Here is a 23,920-nt window from a genome sequence, read left to right as displayed (position 1 = left end):
TCTTTGCGACCCCATGGACTGCAGCACGCCAGGCCTCCCTGTCCTTCACCTACTCCCGGAGTTCACTCAAACTCATGTGCATTGAGTCAGTGATGCGATCCAACCATCTCATCCTCTGTCGTCCCCTTCTCCTCCTGCTCTCAGTCTTTCCCAGCATCAGTGTCTTTTCCAATGAATCAGTTCTTCGCATGAGGTGGCCAAAGGATTGGAGTTTCAGCTTCAGCATTAGTCCTTCCAGTGAATATTCAGGACTGATTTCATTTAGGATGGACTAGTTGGATTTCCTTGCAGTCCAAGGGACTCTCAAGAGTCTTCGCCAACACCACAATTCAAAAGTATCAATTCTTCGGTGCTCAGCTTTCTTTATGGTCCAACTCTCACATCCATACATGACCACTGGAAAAACCATAACTTTGACCAGATGGACCTTTGTTGGCAAAGTAATGTTTTTGCTTTTGAATATGCTGTCTAGGTTGGTCATAGCTTTTCTTCCAAGGAGCAAGCGTCTTTTAATTTCATGGCCGCAGTCACCATCTGCAGTGATTTTGGAGCCCAGAAAAATAAAGTCTGCCACTGTTTCCACTGTTTCCCCATCTATTTCCCATGAAGTGATGGGACCGGATGCCATGATTTTAGTTTTCTGAATGTTCAGCTTTAAGCCAACTTTTTTACTCTCCTCTTTCACTTTCCTCAGGAGGCTCTTTAGTTCTTCTTCACTTTCTGCCATAAAGGTGATGTCATCTGCATATCTGAAGTTATTGATATTTCTCCCAACATTCTTGATTCCATCTTGTGCTTCATCCAGCCCGGCATTTCACATGATGTGCTCTGTATAGAAGTTAAATAAGCAGGGTGATGATATACAGCCTTGACGTACTCCTTTCCCAATTTGGAACCAGTCTGTTGTTCCATGTCCAGCTCTAACTGTTGCTTCTTGACCTGCACACAGATTTCTCAGGAAGCAGGTAAAGTGGTCTGGTATTCCCATCTCTTGAATAATTTTCTACAGTTTGTGGTGATCCACACAGTCAAAGGCTTTGGCATAGTCAATAAAGCAGAAATAGATGTTTTTCTGGAACTCTCTTGCTTTTTCAGTGATCCAATGGATGTTGGCAATTTGATCTCTGGTTCCTCTGCCTTTTCTAAAACCAGCTTGAACATCTGGAAGTTCACGGTTCACATATTGCTGAAGTCTGGCTTGGAGAATTTTGAGCATTACTCTACTAGCGTGTGAGATGAGTGCAATTGTGCGGTAGTTTGAGCATTCTTTGGCATTGCCTTTCTTTGGGATTGGAATGAAAACTGACCCTTTGCAGTCCTGTGACCACTGCTGAGTTTTCCAAATTTGCTGGCATCTGGAGTGCAGCACTTTCCCAGCATCATCTTTCAGGATTTGAAACAGCTCAACTGGAATCCATCACCTCCGCTAGCTTTGTTCGTAGTGGCTGATGATGTTATTTATGCTTTCTGCAGATAAAGAAGAGATTAAGGCACTTCCCCCTTCCCCCGTATAAACTGACTGTGAATCCCCTAATTCTGGGTTTAAATGCAGATTCTCAGATGTATTGGGCCAAAATCTCCTTGTAGGTTTTTAATGATGGCCATTCCGACAGGTGTGAGGTGGCAGCTCACGGTAGTGCTTCCATTTCGCCAGTGATGGTGGCGTCGGGAGCAGCTTTCCACACGCCTCTTGGCCGTCTCTGGGTCTTGGCGAAATGTCTGTGTCTTCTGCCCATGTTTTGATTGGGTTTTTCTGTTTTCGATATTAAGCTGTATGAGCTGGTTGTATGTTTTTGAAATTAATTCCTTGTTAGTAGATTCGTTTGCAAATATTTTCTCCCATCCACAGGTCGCCTTTTCATGCTGTCTGTGGCTTCCTTTGCTGTGCAGAAGCCTTAAAGTTGAATGAGATTCCATTTGCTTCGTTTCCTTTGTATTTCCATCACTCTGGGAGATGGATCCCCGAAAACATTACTGCAGTTTATGTCAGAGAGTGTTCTGCCTATGTTTTCCTCTAGGGATTTTAGAGTATCTGGTCTTACATGTAGATCTTTAGTCCATTTGAGTGTATTTCTGCGTATGGTGTCAGGAAATGTCTTAATTTCGTTCTTTTGTATGCAGCTGTCCAGTTTGCTGGCACCGCTTATTGAAAGAGATGGTTATATTATTTCCTCCTTTGCTGTTTATTAGGTGACCATAGGTGCGGGAGGTTCATCTCTGGAGACTCTATTTTGTTCCATTGATCTGTATTTCCGTCTTTGTGCCAGTACCGTAGTGTTTCGACCGCTATAGCTTTGTAGTGTCGTCTGAAGTCAGGAAGCCAGAGTCCTCCAGCCCTGGTCCTCTTTCTCAGTAACACTTTGCGTATTCAGGGCCTTTTGTGTTTCCATTCACACTTAAACCGTTCTTTTGTTCTGGGTGTGTGAAGAATGCCGCTGACAGTGTGGAAGGGAGCGTGTGGAGTCTGTAGTTTGCTTTGGGTGGTACGTCACTTGCACAGGGCTGCGCCCCCCCGTCGGATGGCACGCGGCCTGTGCCCCCATCTGCGTGGTCCCCAGCTCCTTCCCCGGCATCTGACAGTTTGTGGAGCACAGGTCCCTTGCCTGCGTAGGTAGGTTTATTCCGCGGCGTATCCAGCAGTTCTCCGTTTTTTGACGTGTCTTTTTTGCTGCCCTACTTGAGATCTCCGCCCGTGATGATTCATTTCAGCATCGCCTTGTGGTTCTGTTGATGACTAACTGTTTGGTTAGATGTATACCGTGTTCAAAACTGACCTATCTTTTCTTGGCAAATCGAATTCTTTGTCACTGTGTGTGGCCTCCTTTATGTATGATGGTACTTTTTATCTTTGGTCTGTTGATACCATGCAGACATGCAAACGATACCTGCAAACACCGCCCCAGAGAACACGGGTGGTTATTTGATCACCTGCAACCTTCGCATCTCTTGCAGCTTCTCTTAGACTTGGTTTGCTTTTTTGGCCCTTTCTCCAAAGGCGTTTATAAAATAGATCGCTGTCAGTTCCACTTACAGAGAGCTTGCCTGAAAGTATCTTCACAGCATCAGTATCTTTGAAGGACCTATCTCTTTGGTAGGTGTAAAATTCTAGCTTCAATGTTTTTCCCTTAAATACCTGAACGTTTATGAGCTGATCCATGAAGTTCGTTCATGCAAGTTGTTTGCTTACGTATCCTGATCTACAGCTTGCTCCTTGAAACGTTGGCGGTGTATCTCGGGTATCGCACCGGATACGCGCAGGCTCGGTTCGCTCTGTCGGTGTTGGCTTTAAACACCTGTGTGCTGTAGGGCTCCGTCCCGTGTGTCTGATTTACCCTGCCCCGTGTTGGCAAACATGTAAGTTGTCTCCAGTTATTCAGTAGACACCGTCGTATGGACATTTCTGGGCTTGTGTGTGGGTCCTTGTGTCGCCTGAATTTCAGGAATTGCTGGGCTTATGATGTGTGTTTATTTCTTTTGGATTGGTGTTCAGTCGCTCGGTCGCGCCTGACTTTTTGCGACCCCACAGACTGCAGCACGCCAGGCTTCCCTGTCCTTGACTATCTCCTGGAGTTTGCTCAAACTTATGTCCTTTGAGTCCATGATACCATCTCATCCTCTGCCGTCCCCTTCTCCTCCTGCCCTCAGTCTTTCCCAGCGAGTCAGCTCTTCACATCAGTGGCCAAAGTATTGGAGCTTCAGCTTCAGTCCTCCAATGAATATTCGGGGTTGACTTCCTTTAGGATTGACTGGTTTGATCTCCTTGCTGTCCATGGGACTCTCAAGAGTCTTATCCAGCACCACAGTTTGAAGGCATCAATTCTTCGGTGTCAGCCTTTTTTATTGTCCAACTCTTATAATTATGTGTGACTACTGGAAAAACCATAGCTTTGACTAGACAGACCTTTGTAGACAAAATATTGTCTCTGCTTTTTATCCGCTGTCTAGATTTGTCTTCCAAGGAGTAAGCGTCTTAACTTTCTGGAGAGCTGTTGTCGCGTTGCCCGCCTTTTTGGGGATTGATATTGTTGCATTGCTTGCTGCTGCGCTGCAGCATTTGGAGCCTGTGGACAGGCAGCTGGAGAGCGTGTGACCTGCGGGCCTGCGGCGGCTTGAGTCTGGAGGCGGGTCCCGCGGCGGCTTGAGTCTGGACGCGGGTCTGCGAAGCTGCCAGCTTCCTCGCCACCTCCCCTCACCAGGACCCCTCCTGCCCCTGAGGCCGGCTGTGAGAAGCTCGTTCCTGAAGACCGTGGGGGCCACCTCCCACGTACAGCAGCCTCCTGGGCAATACACCATTGACACTTTACAGCAACAGTTTTCAAGTCGTCAGTCTTACAGAAAGCGGCTCAGAGGAGGCCGTGTGGGGTTCCTGAGTCACCTTTTCGCTGTGTTAACACTCAGCCTGGAGGCTCCAGCTGACACTCAAGGGCAGGCCTGGAGGGCTGTGCCTTTTGGGGAAGCCCACACTCCATTTGTGTTCTGTCTGCCCCGCTGCCCCACGTCTCGCAGCTTCCTTGGTGAGGTTTCGGTGGGCTCAGCCTGGGGTGGCTGCCAGCTTTGCCCCTGCACGACTCGCTGACGGCCTCTGGGGCACCCCCCACCCCAGGATACCCCCAGGGTACCCCCCAGGATACCCCCCAAGGGTGCCCCCCAGGATACCCCTCCAGGATACCCCCAGGGTGCCCCCCAGGATACCCCCCAAGGGTGCCCCCCAGGATACCCCTCCAGGATACCCCCCAAGGGTGCCCCCCAGGATACCCCCAGGGTGCCCCCCAGGATACCCCCCAAGGGTGCCCCCCAGGATACCCCTCCAGGATACCCCCCAAGGGTGCCCCCCAGGATACCCCCAGGGTGCCTGATGCCCCCAGGATTACCTGCCCAGGGTGCCCCCCAGGATACCCCTCCAGGATACCTCCAGGGTGCCCCCCAGGATGCCCCTCCAGGATACCCCCAAGGGTGCCCCCCAGGGTACCCCTCCAGGATACCCCCAAGGGTGCCCCCCAGGATACCCCTCCAGGATATCCCCAGGATGCCCCCCCAGGGTGCCCCCCAGGATGCCCCCCAGGGTGCCCGCCCCACAAACCCCTACTCTGTTGTCGTGTTCATGCCGCTGATGTTGCACAAAGCCCATCGTGCTGTGATGCTTGGTTTTAACACCTTTACGGAGATGCTGACCTCAGAGTCATGAGCGAAGGGCCCGACATGCATCCTCACGCCGGACGGTGGCTGTACAGGGGTCCCCCTCCCCACCCCGCCCCAGCCTCCGGCTCTTCTTGGGAGCAGGGAGTCATGGAGACGACTCTGCCTTCTCCCGTGAGGTTAGGACGGGACTCACTCCGTCCGTGTCCTCTAGGTCATAGAGGGAGGCTCTCGAGCTTGGTTGAAAAATACAGGCAGCAGCCTAAACCAGACAAGCCCGTTGCAAAGGCCCATCGTTACTACCACATCGAGCACTCCCTCCTGCCCGACGACGGGGAGCATAGGAAAGTCGACGTGCTGCTGTTCCCAGCCGTGGCCAAAGTGTTCCTGGACTCGGGAGTGAAGGTGAGTGTGCGTGTGTGTGTGTCTGTGTGTGTGTGTCTGTGTGTGTGTCTGTGTGTGTGTCTGTGTGTGTGTGTGTCTGTGTGTGTGTGTGTGTCTGTGTGTGTGTGTGTCTGTGTGTGTGTGTGTTTGTGTGTGTGGCCTTGCATGTCGTCTGATAACCACAAGAAACAGCAGGAGCCGTAATGCATGCTGGCTTCCCCTGGAACTTGCTGGAAATTCAAGACCTTTCAAAAGCAGAGACACTACTTTGCCGACTAAGGTCCGTCTAATCAAGGCTGTGGTTTTTCCTGTGGTCATGTATGGATGTGAGAGTTAGACTGTCAAGAAAGCTGAGCGCTGAAGTATTGATGCTTTTGAACTGTGGTGTTGGAGAAGGCTCTTGAGAGTCCTTTGGACTGCAAGGAGATCCAACCAGTCCATTCTGAAGCAGATCAACCCTGGGATTTCTTTGGAAGAAATGATGCTAAAGCTGAAACTCCAGTCCTTTGGCCACCTCATGCGAAGAGTTGACTCATTGGAAAAGACTCTGATGCAGGGAGGGATTGGGGGCAGGAGGAGAAGGGGACGACAGAGGATGAGATGGCTGGATGGCATCACTGACTCGATGGACATGAGTCTGAGTGAACTCCAGGAGCTGGTGATGGACAGGGAGGCCTGGTGTGCTGCAATTCATGGGGTCGCAGAGTCAGACACGACTGAGCGACTGAACTGAACTGAACTGAACTGGGCCCCGTCCCAGATCTGCCGAATGGCAATGTGCATGAACCTAATGATAGTGGCCTGAGGATTGTCTGTGCAGGTATTTTCAACCTAAGGATTTCTTTGGTGTTTCCAAAGCTTTGGCAGCTCTTGCTGTTTCTTCGTATGTGTGTGCGTGAGCACGGGCGTCTGCTCCTGGGCGCGGGCACTCTGCACTAGGGCGGGGCTCGGGGCGGGATGGCGAGCCCCTGGGGAGGACATCTCTGCAGGAATTGCTTTTACTTTTATTTTTCCGAGGAACCCAGAGGCACACAAGCCCCTGTTCCTGGCACCCATTTCCTGATTCCTGATGTGAGCTGGGAGCCGGGAGAGGTTGGGACACACAGACAGGCAGAGGGCCGGGCCTTGCTCGCCGCGCTGGCGGTCAGATATTGGCCCCTGAGAGTCTCCTGTCCTTTCACACAGACCATCAAGCCGTGGCAAGAAGGGGACAGGGTTTGGGTGTCGTGGACCCAAGCTTTCAACATCAACGTGACCAAGGAGTTACTGAAGAAAATAAATTTTCACAAAATCACCTTGAAGGTCTGGGACACCAAGGAAAAGGTTTCGAAGAGAGTCAAGTATTATCGGCTAAAGCCTTCCGGGTTTATGGAAGATATGGGCTCTTTCGGTAAGTCAGGTGTCTGGGTTTGACTTGAAACGTTCCCAGGACGTGGTGGCCTCTCACCAGTTGACAGCAGAAAGCCAGTGTCCCTTTGTTGGGCGCGTCTGGTTTTGGGGGCCCGAGCTGGCGCCTGTGAGCACAGCAACACCTCCATTGCTCTCAGCGTTGGCCAGTGACCCTTTGAAGCCCCAGGCCGTGGCTGGCTCCTGCCATGCCCGCCGCTCTCGGCCGCCGCTGCCCCCGGCCCAGCGCCTGCTTGGTGGCCCTGCCTGGTGTGGCTCTCCTGGGGCTCTCTGCCCTCACCTGCCTCCTCTGTCTGCACACACATTTTTCCTGTCTCCTCTCTGCCGCCCCTGACCTTCCTGTATCACGCCTGAGACCCTGGCGCTTGGCGGCTCTGTGGCTTTTCACGGCTGCCCAGCGTCTTTGGGAACCAAGTGTGACGTCGGAGTCCAGTCTTGAAGGCACCGTGCTCCCGCCGCCCTGAGCCTTCTTTCTCACCGGCGCCATCACCTGCACCCCGGGACCAGCCCTGGGCCCTGAAGACACGAGGCTCCTCCGCACTGCAGGGCCAGCCTCGCGGCACCGGGGCTCTTGGCCTAATTTCTTGTCCCCAAAGGGCCATCCATCGTCCAGTACCACGCCCGGTCTCACCTGTCTGTCTGCTTTAACCTTCCCTCCCTTTGCTCTGCTCGTCCGCCCCCACTGACAGCTGGGGGAGACCCTGAGGGGCGTCGCCCTTGGTAAAGGGTGGGTTCCCTGACCACACCAGGGTGACGGAAGCCTCTGTAAGATGGGCAGGCGGTGGTGCCTGCCTCCCAGTGCAGGCTGAGCGTCTACCGCAGCCACAGGCGCCGGCCTAGGGACTCGCCTGGGAGAAGCCGGGCGGCGGGGTGGGCATGCTGCCCGGCCGCGGCTCCCCGTCTTACCGCTCCAGCGCCGGGCGAGGGACGCTCACCTGGTGGGTGAGCAGTAAGTGTGTTTCTGATGAGCCAAGTCAGCGATGCAGCCTCCTGTGTTCCAGAGGAAGTGAAAAGTGTGGTTCTAAGTCAGAGAAGATTGTTGGAACGGGGCGTTCACGTCAAGGAGGAGCAGTACCAGGACCCCACGCCAGAGAAGCCCGAGAAACCGAGTCGGTCCTTGAAGCCAGTGCACGGTGAGTGCAGGCGGCCTGCGCGGGCTGCGCGCGGACCCCGCTGGAGGGCGGCGGCTGGGGGTCCCGGGTGACACGTGCGCACGGGCCGGCGCCTCCTGCTCCGAGCTGGGTGTGGCTCCCCACCCACCCAGCCAATCACTGTAGCTAATTCTTCCAGTTTGGTCAGTTATAAAAAACCCTTCTCTCAGTGGAGACATTACATAGCTTTTGTTTGGTTTTTAGAATAGTCAGTAAGTACAGAAAAGTGTAAAGCAAGCAGGGAACGTAATGGATTGTTCGGTCACCAGGAACAAAGCTGCAATATCTTGGTTATCCTGTTGTGGCAGATTCTTTCATTTTTGTGCTAAGATTTTCTTCTTTTTTTTAGTACAGATGAGGTTATTCTGGGTACGTAATCTTCTAGAGTCAGATCATTGCGTCGTCACCTTCTATTTCCTTAGCAACGCTCCGTGACCTTGTGGCAGCTCCATAGTATCTCATCTGCCGCACCGCTGCGACTTGCTCCACTGTTCGCTGTCGGTGGGAACAGAGGAACCTGGGGAGCGTTCCCAGTAGTCTCCAGCGTGAACGGTGCTAAAGCGGCCGCGTGAATGGAGAAGAGGCTTCTGCTTTGTTCTCGGTGGATTGTTACATAAGGACTTAGAGGCCTAGTCTTGCCTCCGTTTGTCCAAATAATCATAGTTATCTGCATACTCGTCCATTTAGCTGTGTATTATCCACAGACATTGTGCTGAACGCTTGGAGACTGCGGCTCGGGGGCTGGCACTGCAAACGTGTCCAGGGCCCTCGTTCTTGGTGAGCTGGTACAGGGCAGGAGGCTTGGAGGCGCTGGCTCACGTGGTTGGGTTCTCTCCCAGCAGATGCGGAAACTCTTCCCGGGAGCCCCGAGGACCACGAAAAGCTACTCAGGTCGGAAGAGCTTGCCACAGTCCAGTAAGAAGGGCCCCGTGCTGTTTTTGGTGGTGTGGGAAAGGGGCCTCCTCTTCTTCCTGCCCCGCAAGCCCCCCTCCCAGAGTCGCGTGGAGTTTTGGTAGCTTCTCTTAACCAGGAGCTCACGCAGTCCACGTGGGGGCACAGAACCGAGAAAGGTCCTCTGAGTCCTCTGAGCCCGTGTCATGCCTCAGGCCCCTGCTTCTGCACCCAGTGAAAGTGAAGGTGAAGTTGCTCAGTCGTGGCCGACCCTGCGACCCCATGGACGGTAGCCCACCGGGCTCCTCGGCCCGTGGGATTCTCCAGGCTCGAGCACTGGTGTGGGCTGCCGTTAGTGCGTTTCATATTACCGACAGCTTCGTCACGCGGGGGGGTGGCAGTACCATCTCCATTTTCTCCATCCGGGACTTCACGGCTAAGTGGTTGGCACAGACTTATAAAACTAGAATCCTTGGGAGGCTTGGGGGCGTTGGTAAAGCCAGGATCCCAACCCACACCACTGGACAGCTGAGTCCCCAGCACCTCCTGCTGGGCGGGCTGTTGCTCCTGGACCTCCGGGAGCCTAAGGGGGAAACCAGAGAAGGGGGTTTCTCAGACGCTGTGGGGACCAGGGGGAGAAGGGAGATCCACCTGGTGACTTGAGGGGATGGCATGGGAAGGACCAAGAGAACTGTCGTTCAACAACAAATTGTATTGAAGTCCAGGAGATTTACAACACGGCATTAGTTTCTTCTGTACAGCAGTGACTCAGAACACATCATTTGAAAATGTTGGTTAAAGGTTTTTTTGCAGGAATTTATAGATTTATTTGGAGAGAATTGCCATTTTTACATTATGAAGTTCCCTCATCCATGATCACAGTATATCTTTTCACCTAATTTTGTCCCTCCTTTATGACTTTGAATAGGGTGAATTTTTTTTCCTGTACATGTTGTGGGTAATTCCTGTAAGTGAATTCCTAGATATTTTAGAGTTCTCAGTTGATTTTATTTTAGTAATATATTTTTAATCGTCATAATTGATGGTGCAAGGCTGTCTGCAGAGTAGCAGCCTCATCATTAGTGGGACTTTGTTGGAGATGGGAGTCTCAGGGCCACCCAAGGCTGGCTGAACTACAGTTTGAATTTTATCAGTAACAGTGACTCAAATGCACGTCGAACTGTTAGAGGCAGTCGTTTAAAGGAAGGCTGTGTCATCTTTTTGAGAATCTACTTACATTCAATCCAGTAAATAGACTCTTAGCTCCGATCCCTAATTTGTCTCGCTTGCCTGTATTTTTCTCCTTGTGCACTTTCTAGGTGGGGTGATTCCAAACCGGTTACTCCTTCGGGAGGGGCAACCACAACAGAGGCGAAGGAGCTGATTGAGAAGCCATCATTTAGCAGCTTGACAACCCTGTTGGAGAAGCAGAAATTTCAGAGTAAGTCAGGATGGGATTTTGGAACTTTATAGTGGGACTGGACCTGAAAGAGAATTATGAAATGCTTCAAATTCAGAATTCTTCGATAAGGTTCCCATGTTAATCAAAAGTAAACAATACTCTGTGCAGTGTTTAACCGACCCAGTCTGTCTCGCGGGCCGGCCGCTGAGCCGCCCACCCGTTCTCTGCCACCAGTATTTCTGTGCTTCTGGTCCATTGTGCTGCGCATATGTGCTTAGCGTCTCAGTCGTGTCCGACTCTGCGACCCCGTGGACTGCAGCCCACCAGGCTCCTCTGTCCATGGGATCCTCCAGGCAAGAGTGCTGGAGTGGGTGGCCATCCCCTCCTCCAGGAGACCTTCCCGACCCAGGGATCAAGCCCAGCTCTCCCACATTGCAAGTGGATTCTTAAGCATCTCAGTCGCCAGGGAAGGGGGGACATGAAATTCTGTAATACTGACCAGAGACGTCCAGAAAATTAATTACACCTCCGTGTGGTCGATGCTGTGTAGGGTAGGTATGTGGGCTGTGGCGTATATGGAGAGACTCTTTGGAAGCTGAGAAGGTGCATGCTTCTTAGGGTGGAACCAGGGAAACTGCATCCCAGGTCCCAGGAGCCGCTCTCGGAAGCGTGTGTCTGAGAGTCAGGCTCCCAGCGAGGATCCTCGGATCCCTGAGTCCACCTCCTCCTTCTTGGCTTAGATTTCCTCCCCAGGTTTTCAGCAAACTGTTGAGTCTCCAGGGTCCTAGAGGCAGCACACGGGACACTTGCCCCCCATTCCCGTCCTCTCGGGTGTAATTGCAGCAGAGCATCTCCCTAACCCTCCCTGGGTCGGGAGGATCCCTGGAGGAGAGAATGGCAGCCCACTCCGCTGCTCTTGCCTGGAGGATCCCCGCAGACAGAGGAGCCTGGGGGCTGCAGTCCCTGGGGTCACAGAGAGTCGGACTTGCCAAGGAAGCTCTGAACCTGCCTCTTTCCCTGTGATGTATTTGTGTCAGCATGAGCTGTTTCAGATGCTGAAAGATGATGCTGGGAAAGTGCTGCACTCAATATGTGAGCAAACCTGGAAAACTCAGCAGTGGCCACAGGACTGAAAAAGGTCAGTTTTCATTCCAATCCCAAAGAAAGGCAACGCCAAAGAATGCTCGGACTACCGCACAATTGCACTCGACTCACATGCTAGCAAACTAATGCTCAAAATTCTCCAAGCCAGGCTTCAACAGTATATGAACTGTGAACTTCCAGATGCTCAAACTGGATTTAGAAAAGGCACAGGAACCAGAGATCAAATTGCCAACATCCACTGGATCATCGAAAAAGCAAGAGAGTTCCAGAAAAACATCTACTTCTGCTTTCTTAACTTCGCCAAAGGCTTTGACTATGTGGATCACCACAAACTGTAGAAAATTCTTGAAGAGATGGGAATACCAGACCACCTTTCCTGCCTTCTGAGAAATCTGTATGCAGGTCAAGAAGCAACAGTTAGAAGCCGACATGCAACAATGGACTCGTTCCAAATCGGGAAAGGAGTGCGTCAAGGCTGTATATTGTCACCCTGCTTATTTAACTTCTGTGCAGAGTACATCATGAGAAATGTCGGGCTGGATGAAGCACAAGCTGGAATCAAGATTGCCGGGAGAAATATCAGTAACCTCAGATACACAGATGACACCACCCTTATGGCAGAAAGCGAAGAAAAACTAAAGAGCCTCTTGATGAAAGTGAAAGAGAAGAGTGAAAAAGTTGGCTTAAAACTCAACATTCAAAAAACGAAGATCATGGCATCCAGTCCCATCACTTCATGGGTAGATGGGGAAACAATGGAAATAGTGAGAGACTTTATTTCCTTGGGCTCCAAAATCACTGCAGATGGCGATTGCAGCTATGAAATTAAAAGACACTTGCTCCTTGGAAGAAAAGCTATGACCAACCTAGACAGCTTATTAAAAAGCAGAGACATTACTTTGCCAGCAAAGGTCTGTCTAGTCAAAGCTATGGTTTTTCCAGTGGTGACGTATGGATGTGAGAGTTGGACTGTGAAGAAAGCTGAGTGCCGAAGAATTGATACTTTTGAGCTGTGGTGTTGGAGAAGACTCTTGAGAGTCTCTTGGACTGCAAGGAGATCCAACCAGTCAATCCTAAAGAAAATCAGTCCTGAATATTCATTGGAAGGACTGATGCTGAAGCTGAACCGCCGATCCTTTGGCCACCTGATACGAAGAACTGACTCACTGGAAAAGACCCTGATGCTCAGAAATATTGAAGGCGGGAGGAGAAGGGGATGACAGAGGATGGCATGGTTGGATGGCATCACCAACTTGATGGACATGAGTTTGAGTAGGCTCCGGGAGTCGGTGATGGATAGGGAGGCCTGGTGTGCTGCAGTCCATGGGGCCGCAAAGAGCTGGACACGCCTGAGCGGCTGAGCTGACTGACCGGCGCCAGTCCGGCCTCTCCGCCCACCCTGGCCTCGCTGAGAGCCATCTGCTGGTCACCAGTTTCATATCGCTGCCAGCAGCTGTGCCCGTCCTTGCTGGGGCTCCAGCACACGCAGGAGGCTCTGGGCGCCTGCCCTGCGGGTTCCCGACTGCGGGACAGGCTCGCTGGTACCTCGGGAGATGCTGCTGGTATAGTCCTGGCTATACCCCCTTGCTCTCCTGACAGCAGCACCAAGGATTCCCACTTCTCCTCTGCGTCACCCTCGCTTGGCAGAGTCAGGGCCCAGTTCCTGGTTCGTGGGGTCGGGAGCGTCTGGGAGTCTTCGCTCTGTGTGTGTGTCTTCATTTATGTTGTTCTGTTGGGTTGAAATGATTTTTCCTATTGTCCCCAAGCCTTACTTTTTAGGGTCTTTTGAGCAGTTCTGCGTAGTTCACGCAGCGGAAGCTCCGCAGGCTGGGCCGTGTCTCACCGCTCCCCTGCACGGAGGCTGTCTCGCCACGTGTGACAGGCGTTTGCCTGTTCTTCCCCAGTTTGCACCTTGGGGAACAGTTTGGAAACTTGTGCTTATCCAGACGGCAGCCTAGTCCCCCAGGTGTGCGTCTGATCGTTGTGGAGTTTTTCTTTTCCGTCTTTGGTCTGCAGCTCACCCTGCATGTGGCGTGGACAGTCAGTGCCCTTAGTCACCCAGTGCCCCCTTTCCCGCTGATCAGAAGTGCTCCCTCGGGCCCCTGTCGCGCCCCTCTGTGTGTGCCTGTTCCTGGGAGTTGGCCCAGCGCGGTCGGTCCCGTCGGTCTTTCTGCCGCAGAACCAGTAGCTTGCGGTTTTAGTCGCCCGGCGCCTGCGTCCTGTCATCTGAGCTGGGCTCTGGGCTGAGCCTCTCACGGACGTTTCGCTTCTCTCTTTGGCAGACGGGGGATTGAGGCTCAGCTTGGTTACAGCGCTTGCCCCGTAGGAGACAAGGAGCTGGTTCTGGAACTGTGATGGCTCAGCTCCAGGGCCCAGCCGTCAACCCTGCGCTGCGGTTAAGGGCCAACGTGGAGGAGAGCTTGGGTGTTTTCCGTGGCTGGTGTCAGCACGGCAGGCTCTGGGCAGCGGTGGGTAGGGGACCAGGACGCCCCCTCATTTCCTGCTGCTCTCCACAGGTGGGCGCCGCTGGGGTGGGGCAGGAGCCTCTGACTGCAGGGAGCCCTCCCTGACGCTCTTCCCTTCCTCTGATCTCACAGGTAAGCGGAGAGAGTCGGACGGCAGGAGGAAGGTGCAGAGGAGGAGGAAGACGTCTCGCGGGGAGAGGGCCGCGGATGTGCGGCTGGCAGGCCCCGTGAAGCACGGCAGCTTCTCCATCCAGCTGGAGGTCCTGCCGCTACTGGCAGGTAGGCACCCGGCGTCCCGGCAGGTGGGCTGTGACTCTGACCCGGTGAACTGATGGTGCTGCTGAAGAGGGCGTGGTTATCATCCTCACCGTTTCTTCAGTGTGGAGCTTCCCTGAGGACACACAGCTCAGGGGCAGAACAAGGGTCTGAGTCTTTTGCTTTGAAGATCCGCCCCAATTTATAAACTGGGTTTGATCGAAAATAAATAGGTATTCTGTCCATGGATGGAAAAAATTAGCTGATTGAGTAAAATTATCTGACCTTGTCTTAAAAAGGTAACATGGAGGGAATCCTTGTTTCAGAGAAGGGAATCCGAGACTTACTTCACTCTGGGTTTTTTGACCATCAGCACCGTCTTCCGGATGATCTGAAGAAGTAGCTTAGGTCGACTCACAGGGTCACTCTCCAGGTTCAGGAATGCTGGGAAAATTCTTGTTCTTGTAGGCACTTGGGTTGATGTTGATAACGTTTCGAGAAAACACTCAACTTTTCAGTTCGCACTTCCAGACAGATTTTTGAAGATCAGTTCCACCCAAAGTGAGTTTTCAGGGACTTTTCACGCACTGCCCGAGCCCTGTCCAGAAGGACCATGCCTCCATGCAGCCGCCCCGAGACCCCGCCTGGGGCAGCGTCTTGGGTTCACGCTGCTTCATGAACCGCTGCTGCTCCAGGTGGGTGGGCCCCGGGGACCTGCCTGGCCGGCTCCTGACTTTGCAGTGAGGGGAGGGGGACGCCCGACTGAAGACACGCCTGCTGGAGGGGCGTGTCTGGCAGGCGAAGCCGAGAGGCGCCTGGGCTCCCCTCCTGTAAGCTCTGCCGTGAGGGCCTTGTACACGCTGACAGGGACTGCAGGAGTGACACGCCGGCTGTGATTCTGGCTCAGCCGCTCCCCAGCAGGTTGCCTGCTTTCTCTGAGCCTCAGTGTCCTCATCTGTGAAATGGGGACAGTGACTTCCTTCCCCCCAGGGGTGTAGCACGGATCACAAAAGATGCTGTGTGTGGACGGCTCTGAGGGGAGCCCTGCACATGGCGGGATCGGACAGGCTGCTGGTGAGGAGGCTGCTCCTCTGCCAGGACGGCTGCTGACGGGGCAGCTGCACACCAGGCGCCTCCAGCAAGGGAAGCAGAGAGACCCCTGCCCCCTGCCCCCGGCACCGACGCCACAGTCTGTGGCCACAGACTGCAGATGGCTGTGGCTCATCAGGCCAACTGCAGGCTGCTTTTCCCATAAAATATAATAGCGTGAGACTGATGGTTTTGAACTGTGGTGTCGGAGAAGGCTCTTGAGAGTCTTCCACTGGATAATTGGAAAAGCAAGAGAGCTCCAGAAAAACATCTACTTTTGCTTTCTTGACCACGCCAAAACCTTTGACTGTGTGGATCACAACAAACTGGAAAATTCGTCAAGAGATGGGAATACTAGACCACGTGACCTCTTGAGACATGTGTATGCAGGTCAAGAATCAACAGTTAGAAATGGACATGGAACTACAGACTGGTTCCAGATTGGCAAAGGTGTACGTCAAGACTGTATATTGTCACCCTGCTTATTTAACTTATACGCAGAGCACATCATGAGAAATGCTGGACTGGAAGAAACACAAGCTGGAATCAAGATTGCTGGGAGAAATATCAATAAACTCAGATATGCAGATGACACCACCCTTATGGCAAAAAGTGAAGAAGAACTAAAGAGCCTCTTGATGAAAGTGAAAGAGGAGGGTGAAAAAGTTGGCTTAAAACTCAACAGTCAGAAAACAGAGATCATGGCATCTGGTCCCATCACTTCATGGCAAATAGATGGGGAACCAGTGGAAACTGAGAGACTTTAACTCCTTGGGCTCCAAAATCACTGCAGATGGTGACTGCAGCCATGAAATTAAAAGACACTTGATCTTTGGAAGAAAAGCTATGACCAACCTAGGCAGCATTTTAAAAAGCAGAGACGTTACTTTGCCAACAAAGGTCTGTCTAATCAAGGCTGTGGTTTTTTCAGTGGTCATGTATGGATGTGAGAGTTGGACTGTCAAGAAAGCTGAGTGCTGAAGAATTGATGCTTTTGAACTGTGGTGTTGGAGAAGACTCTTGAGAGTCCCTTGGACTACAAGGAGATCCAGCCAGTCCATCCTAAATGAAATCAGTCCTGAATATTCATTGGAAGGACTGATGCTGAAGCTGAAACTCTAATACTTTGGCCACCTGATTCAAACAACTGACTCACTGGAAAAGACCCTGATGCTGGGCAAGATTGAAGGCAGGAGGAGAAGGGGATGACAGAGGATGAGGTGGTTGGATGGCATCACTGATGCGATGGACATCTGAGTTTGAGCAAACTCCGGGAGTTGGTGATGGACAGGGAGGCCTGACGTGCTGCGGTCCATGGGGTCGCAGAGTCGGATACGACTGAGCGACTGAACTGAGCTGAACTTGCACTGGAGAGTCCTAAACTGGGTGGTCTTCTATGAAAAGGCTGATGAAGTCCTAGAACAGAGGTCATGATCGGCGACGGCCTTAAGCAGTTGGTCTGTTGCAGAGAGTCACGAGGGCGCAGGGAGGGGTCCTCCAGGAGGTGCCTGTGGCCCCCGCAGACGTACCCAGTCTGTGCCCGGGACTTGTTCTGGAAGCAGCTGCTCTCTTTGAGTGTGGATGCCCTAAACATATACTTACCAGCCTCGTGAACAGAAGCGAAGCGGTCTTTTTGTGCGTGGACCCTATGCTAGCCGAGCCTACCAGTCCGTCACCTTCCCGCACGTGAGCCGTCGCCATCCTCTGCACCCTGAGAGGGGCGGGATCTCTGTCCCTCTTGTACACGAGGATGTGGAGCCTCTGAGAGCGTGTGACTGCTTGTAGGTCACACGGCGACTAACAGATCTGGGGTTTGAAACTAACCAGGCCCCTTGGCTTGCAGGGCTGGGGCTTAGCTTTTTTTTTTCCTGCCTTCCCCAGTATGTCTCCTCCCGCTGAGACGTCCAGGCCCCTTTTAGGAGAGAAGTGTTCTCCCAGCCAGTGTGCCTTGCAGCAGGCCAGGTCCTGCTTCCTTTCTGCAGTCACACTGCTGCAAAACTGCAACGAATGAGCCCACACGCCGCAACTGCCAGCGGCCATGCGCCCAGACCCCCTGCTCTGCGACGGGAGAAGCCGGGGCCCTGCCACCAGGGAGCAGCCCCCCTCAGCTGCAAGCAGGGAACACCCACAAGGCCGCGAAGACCCAGCACCCAGCCCAGCCAGAGATAAAGAAACAAGAGCGTTTTTAAAAAGGCACACACTCACATCCTCTTCGGGAACCTATGAGGCCCCAGTGGAGAGAGGGGTGCTGACGTGGTGCCTGTGGGCGTCCCCAAGTTGTGACCGGTATCTCGGGTTTTCCTCCTCGAGGTCTGACTTTGTCTTCGGCGCTCCGGTTCCCTGGCCCCTCTGTCCTGGTCTCAGGGCTGTCTTTGGGAATCGGCTCACCCTGTCTGTCTGTCCTCAGGATGGGAGTCTGTCGTGAGCCACGGCAGCGGGAGGTCGGCCAGCATCTTAGATTGTTTCTTGACGCTGAAAACTGAGGTTCCCCTCATGACGGAAGAGCAGAAGCAGGATCTGAACCCCATGACCATAAAGATCAAGTGTGTTTCCTCCCTCCCGTCGCAGCCCGTGCCCTTCAGGGAGCTAGAGGTGAGTGCGAGCCGGGCCGGCTGGGGTCAGAGCGGCCCTTCCAGCCGTCCGCGCCTCACCCGCCATCCCCCGTCCCCTGGGCCCTGATGACAAGTACCCTCGTCGGCCCCGTCTCACCACTTAGGGCCGCTCAGCCAGACCCAGAAGGTGTCAGGTTCCTGGGGCCAGGAGTCCCCCAGCCTGAGGGGTCTCAGTGCGATTCTCTGAGGCCAGGCTTGGAAGTGGATTTCTCCAGAAAGCCTTCTTCATTATTTCTTCCGGGTACCAGGGAGGCCATACCAACCCGCCCAGGATCATTTCCAGATAATTTTCAGTGTCAGCCTTGATATCAGAAAAATAAACAGTGCCTTGGCAGTGGCAGTGTGTGTTCTGACCACACGCTGTGGGAACGGACAGCTTCTGATGCAGCAGGCTTAGCGCTTGCGAGCTTCCCTGTCTCCGTGTGGACACAGGCCTGCCCCTGCCAGGCCTCTCACACCAGACCCCAGTTCTGCGTGGGCGCTCTGTATGCTCAGGGTGACCCTTGCCAGCCCCCCGATGTGTCTGTCTGGGACACACGGATTCCCTGTCCTGAAGGCCTCTCCTCTCTGCCTTCTCCGTGCCTGGCCCCGGGACGAGAGGAGGCATAGGGCCTGTCTGCGTGGCACTGGACATCCCGGGGGTGCGGGGGGCACCTTGCGGCTCGCTGAGCCCTCCCAGCTGCCAGGTTGGGGCCCTGCAGGTGGCGCTGGGTCCTCGCAGTGGCCTGAAGAGCGGGCTCTGTCCTTGGGGCTTGTGGATGATGAACCGAAGACCACGGGGGCTGTCGGTTGTGGGGGGCGGGGGGCGATGAGCTGGTGCTGGGATTTGAGCTGCTGGGTGGGGGCCGCCTGGAGGGGAGGGGGAGGGGGACAGGGGTGACCCCGGCCCCGCCGTCCGCAGCGGCTCTGCAGCCCCGTGCACTGCAGGTACCAGTTCCACAGGGCCCCGGTGCACCGCACGGAGGGCCGGCCGCACGGGAGCCACGTGTACTTCCAGGATGTCAACGTCATCTTCCTGGGGGCCATGCACCCCAGCGACCTGAGGGAGTATCTGGAGGGGCCCCCCATGGTGGTGGAAGTGCACGACCGGGACCGCAAGTCCGAGAGCTATTCCCGCAAGCCCACCCTGTTTGGGGAGGACCCCCTGGACGCATATCTCAACCTCGAGGCCCTCATCTCCCCAGGAGACACGGAGAGCAACCCCTTTGCAACCCAGGAGAAGATGTGGGACCCGCACGGCGTGGCCCGGGTCAGCTTCGCCGACCTCCTCCTCGGCCACAAGTACCTGAACCTGGCCGTCCCCGTGCACAGCTGCGAGCCCTGGGCCGCCTCCCTGGGCCACGGCCACAGGAGAGGGCACGCGGTGGGGCCCCGGGGCCCCAGGGAGGGCGTGCCACACAGCCTGATGCTGCCAGGGGACTACGTGGAGGCCAGCTGCCTGCTGAAGCTGCGGGTGGATGTGGCGGTACCGCTGCGTGGAGGGCTGGGTGGCGCCGACCCCACACTCTCCCGGTTCGGCCGCGTGGTCTTTGTGTTCGAGTCCAGGCAGGTCTCCCTGCTGCACAGCCTCCTGCAGGACGTCACCATGATCAACGCCAGGGCCCTGGCCCTGGACTCCTACCCACTGGAGGACATCCAGCAGATCCTGTCCGCCTTCAAGATCCGGGTGAAGACCCAGGAGCAGCCCGACCTGGACGTGCTCACCGGCGTCCACCTGCTGGATGGGAAAGTCCACCTCCTCATCCTGGAGGGCCTGGCTGACCACGGCCTCCAGCAGCTGTGGGCCCGTCACCAGAGCCGGTACGTGGGCCGCCGTCAGGGCGGTGGGGGCGCCTTCGCTGTCTAGCTCAGGCTCAGTGTCGCCGCTGGTGGGAGGCGTCCATTGATTCAGTGGCGTGCGTGTGTGTGTGTGTGTGTGTGAGTGAGTGTGAGGCTCAGTCGCATCGGAGTCTTTGTGACCCATGGACTGTAGCCCACTAGGCTCCTCTGTGGGGTGTGTGTGAGTGTGAGTGTGAGTGTGAGTGTGAGGCTCAGTCGCATCGGAGTCTTTGTGACCCATGGACTGTAGTGCACTAGGCTCCTCGGGGGGGGGGGTGTGCGTGTGTGTGTGTGAGTGAGTGTGAGGCTCAGTCGCATCGGAGTCTTTGTGACCCATGGACTGTAGCGCACCAGACTCCTCTGCGGCATTCTCCAGGCAAGAACGCTGGAGCGGGTTGCCGTACCCTTCTCCGGGGGATCTTCCCCACCTGGGGATCTTCCCCACCCGGGGATCTTCCCCACCCGGGGATCAGACCCGCAGCTCTCAAATCTTCTGTACTGGCAGGTGGGTTCTTCACCACGGAACCACCAGGGAAGGGATGGACACTTGACAATTTAACTAGGCTGCGGGTGTCTCTTCTTACTCAGATTCCACCAAAAAAGTCTTTCGGTGGTTCATTTGTTTTCAAATGCAAATTTCACGTAGGTGAAAACAGGACGTGTGTGTCTTTCTCTGACTCACATCACGAAGCGCAGGCTGGGCCCTTCCATCTGGGTGCACGTGGCCGAATCTCACCCTATCTCATGGCTGCGTGATACTCTGTGTATCTATAGATCCCATCTTTATCCTTTCGTCTGTTGACGGGCACTTAGAGCAGCCATACGTGGGCTGTTGTAAATTGGGTGCGTATGTATTTTGAAAGTATCGTTTTCGTTTTCTTTGGATAGATATCCAGGAGTGGAATTCCTGGATCATCTAGGAGTTGGACCCTCCTTGCTGTCTTCCTCAGTGGTCAGTTCACATTCTCACCAAAAGCAGGCCGGGTTCCCCTTTTCCGCGCCCTTGCCGACGCTTTATTTCTCGCCTTTGTGATGACAGCCGTTCTGATGGGCGTGAGTTGCTGTCTTGTGGTTCTGACTCACATCTTCCTCATAACTGATAATATTGAACGTGATTTCCTGCACCTGCTGGCCATGTGCGTCTCTTCTTTGGAAAAATGCCTGTTCAGGGCCTGTGTCCATTTTTCAACTGGGTTGTCTGGTTTTCTAACATAGAGTTGCATGAGTTCTTCATATACTGCATGTTAATATTGGATTAATGTTGCATATAACACTGGATATTAACCCCTCATCAGATATATACTTGGCAAGTGTTCTCCCCCATTCAGTAGGTTGCCCTTATGCTTTGCTGACGGTTTCCTTTCCTGTGCAAAAGCTTTTACGTTTGATCAGGTCCCATTGGTTTCACTTTTGCTTCTGTTTCCCTTGCCTGAGTGTGTGTCTGTTTAATCACTCGGTTGTGTCCAACTCTTTGTGACCCTGTGGACTGTACCCCACCAGGTGCCTCTGTCCATGGGATTCTCCAGGCAAGAATACTGGAGTGGGTCGCTATTCCCTTCTCCGAGGGAATCTCCCTGACCCAGGGATGAAACCCGGGTCTCCTGCATTGTAGGCAGATTCTTTACTGTCTGAGCCACCAGGGGAGATAGACCCCCCCCAAAAATTTTTTTTCTAGGACCAGTGTCAAAGAGGTTACTGTTCTCCTAACAGGCTTATGGCTTCAGGCCTTGTGTTTAGAGCTGTGATCACTTTTGAGTCTATTTTGTATATGGTGTGAGGAAATGCTCTAATTTTGTTTTTTGACATGTAGCTGCGCCGTTTTCCCGGCACCACTTCTGGAAGATAGTCTTTTCCTCGTTGTATATTCTTGCTTTTCTTGGAGAAGAAAAATCTATTTTTAAGAAGCCAAACTGTAAAGCTTTCAGATAAGATAGGAGGACATATTCATGACCTCTGGATAAAGACTTCTTAAATAAGACAGAGGCATTAGAATAAAGGAGAACAATGACAGCTTTGGCGATATTAAACTGAGTAACTTCTGTTCATCCAAAGACACCCTAAAAAGAAGCCGCAAAGTGAGAAAAAGTATTTGCAACATGTGGAGCTAGTTAGTACTCATGAGTGTGTAGATGTGCCTGTGAAAGAATAAGGAAACGATAAAGACGTCCCAGTGGGAGAATGGGCGAAAAACCTGAGCAGGGGAACCAGCAAAGGGGGCCCGCCCCCCACAGCCCAGCACACACAGCCCCGCGGCGCAGGCCGCCTCTAGTCTCCCCAGGTCCGAGGAGATGGAGGGCCTCGAACGCAGCAACACGGCGGGGACGGGGGCGCGGGGGCGCGGGGAGGACGCGGGCCGGGGGCCGGGGCGGGCGCTGGGACCGAGCCGTCTGGCTCGCGGCGTTTCGGCGCAGCGTCCCTGGCAGAGGCAGGAGCCGGCTGGCGCGCTGTCGCCTTGCAGGGTCCCGCGGGCGGAGCAGGGTCCCTTCAAGGCGCTCTACAACTCGGAGCTGCGCTTCCGCCAGCGCCTCTACGCGGACCTGGAGACGATCCTGTACCGCGTGCGGCTGTTCCGGCCGCTGGCGCAGCTGGTGAAGCAAGCGGCCCTCTACGTGCGCAAAGCGGTCCCGCCGCAGGTGTTCCAGGCGCTGAGCAGGTGCGGGCGGCCGCGCGGCCGGGCTTCCCCAGCGTCCCGGCTCCGGAGTCGGCCAGCCCTAAAGGAGGGGAACACGGGGGCGCCCCTGTGCCCCTGTTGGCGCGGCGTCCTTCCAGCTGCGCTGACACGGGGCTCCGTACCTAGTGCCCTTCCCCTGGCAGGAAGGAGCCCTGAGCCCCACACCCTTTCGGCCAGCCTGTTGACCTTCAGCGCACAGTGGGGCGGCGGTGGATGCGAAGTAGGCAGTAAGGCCACCTGAGCCAGAAGAGAACCGGCGCGGCACGTGGTGGGGGGCTGGGAGGCCGGGGAAGGAGGCCTCCTCACGCGCCCTGCCCCTGTGGGCGCAGCAGACAGGATCTGACACCTCGTGTGTGCGCTGTGTGACCTGGGGCCAGCTCTCCACCCTCGCCTGCTAAGATGGGGGTGCTCAGGTCTGCGGTGCCAGGTGGGTGAGGCTGAGCGGGGGCACTTCTGCCTTCCAGGGCCTACTGCATCTGCCGCTACAGCTCCAGGCTCAGGGAGGTGATCATGGGAGACCTGTTGCCCTCCTCGGCCATGATCAAGGAGCTGAGCCAGGAGTTTGGGATGCCCATGTCCCAGGAAGACCTCACAGAGCGAAAGCTGCTGGCCGTGGCCCCTGCCCCGAGTCTCGAGGGCTTCCAGGGCCGGAAGCCCACCCTCGCGTTGCAGATCCACTCCCACCAGGAGAAGTACCTGCAGTGGCGGAGCGCCGAGATCCTGAAGAGCAGAGGCCAGAAGGCGAGCCTGATTCAGGTAGGCGCTCCCCACGCCGGCTGCGAGCCTTCCCGGCCCGTCCCATGCAGTGCGCTGTGAGGGACAGCCAGCCTCTGGCCTGTGTGTTCTCCTGCCCGGGGACCCCAGGCCAGGCAGTGCTCGGTGACGGGCACAGCCACGCCAGGCTGAACATTCCCTCCTTCCTTCCGGCCCTGGCAGAGCTCATTGTGTGTGTGTGTGTGTGCGCGCGTGTAACACCTCGCTTTGAGTTCACCATAGAGAAGTGTGTGTGTGTGTGCGCACGTGTAACACCTCGCTTTGAGTTCACCATAGAGAAGTGTGTGTGTGTGTGCGCGCGCGTGTAACACCTCGCTTTGAGTTCACCATAGAGAAGTGTGTGTGTGTGCGCACGCGTGTAACACCTCGCTTTGAGTTCACCATAGAGAAGTGTGTGTGTGTGTGCGCACGTGTAACACCTCGCTTTGAGTTCACCATAGAGAAGTGTGTGTGTGTGTGTGCCGCGGCACCTCGCTTGACAAAAGAAGTGGTGGCGCGTGTAACACCTCGCTTTGAGTTCACCATAGAGAAGTGTGTGTGTGTGTGCGCGACGGTGTAACACCTCGCTTTGAGTTCACCATAGAGAAGTGTGTGTGTGTGTGCGCGCGCGTGTAACACCTCGCTTTGAGTTCACCATAGAGAAGTGTGTGTGTGTGCGCACGTGTAACACCTCGCTTTGAGTTCACCATAGAGAAGTGTGTGTGTGTGCGGACGTGTAACACCTCGCTTTGAGTTCACCATAGAGAAGTGTGTGTGTGTGT

General features: G+C 54.5%; 1 protein-coding gene and 1 long non-coding RNA gene across 3 annotated transcripts in view; one reads left to right on the top strand and one right to left on the bottom strand.

Annotated features, from left to right (window-relative positions):
• The window catches only part of KIAA1257 (KIAA1257 ortholog), a 32,827-nt gene that overhangs the window by 630 nt on the left and 8,277 nt on the right, over nucleotides 1-23,920 (top strand). Inside the window, exons 2-11 of one of the 2 annotated variants that reach the window (XM_018038240.1) lie at nucleotides 5,351-5,541; nucleotides 6,706-6,910; nucleotides 7,929-8,060; nucleotides 8,921-8,993; nucleotides 10,289-10,410; nucleotides 14,073-14,219; nucleotides 17,692-17,876; nucleotides 18,798-19,696; nucleotides 22,173-22,367; nucleotides 22,850-23,141. In XM_018038240.1, coding sequence (XP_017893729.1) covers nucleotides 5,351-5,541; nucleotides 6,706-6,910; nucleotides 7,929-8,060; nucleotides 8,921-8,993; nucleotides 10,289-10,410; nucleotides 14,073-14,219; nucleotides 17,692-17,876; nucleotides 18,798-19,696; nucleotides 22,173-22,367; nucleotides 22,850-23,141 — 2,441 coding nt within the window. Of the gene's footprint in view, nucleotides 1-5,350; nucleotides 5,542-6,705; nucleotides 6,911-7,928; nucleotides 8,061-8,920; nucleotides 8,994-10,288; nucleotides 10,411-14,072; nucleotides 14,220-17,691; nucleotides 17,877-18,797; nucleotides 19,697-22,172; nucleotides 22,368-22,849; nucleotides 23,142-23,920 lie in introns of those variants that run through there. The other variant, XM_018038239.1, reaches the window with a different exon arrangement.
• Nucleotides 10,311-18,005, bottom strand: LOC108633354. The gene is made up of 3 exons (XR_001917005.1): nucleotides 17,994-18,005; nucleotides 17,490-17,763; nucleotides 10,311-10,385 (listed from the first exon to the last, which is right to left on the bottom strand). It is a non-coding gene; the product is annotated as an uncharacterized LOC108633354 (long non-coding RNA).

Source organism: Capra hircus, chromosome 22, assembly GCF_001704415.2.
Source record: "Capra hircus breed San Clemente chromosome 22, ASM170441v1, whole genome shotgun sequence".
NCBI classification, from domain to species: domain Eukaryota; kingdom Metazoa; phylum Chordata; class Mammalia; order Artiodactyla; family Bovidae; genus Capra; species Capra hircus.
Note: the sequence above shows the minus strand (reverse complement) of the source record. Positions and strands in the feature narration are given on the sequence as shown.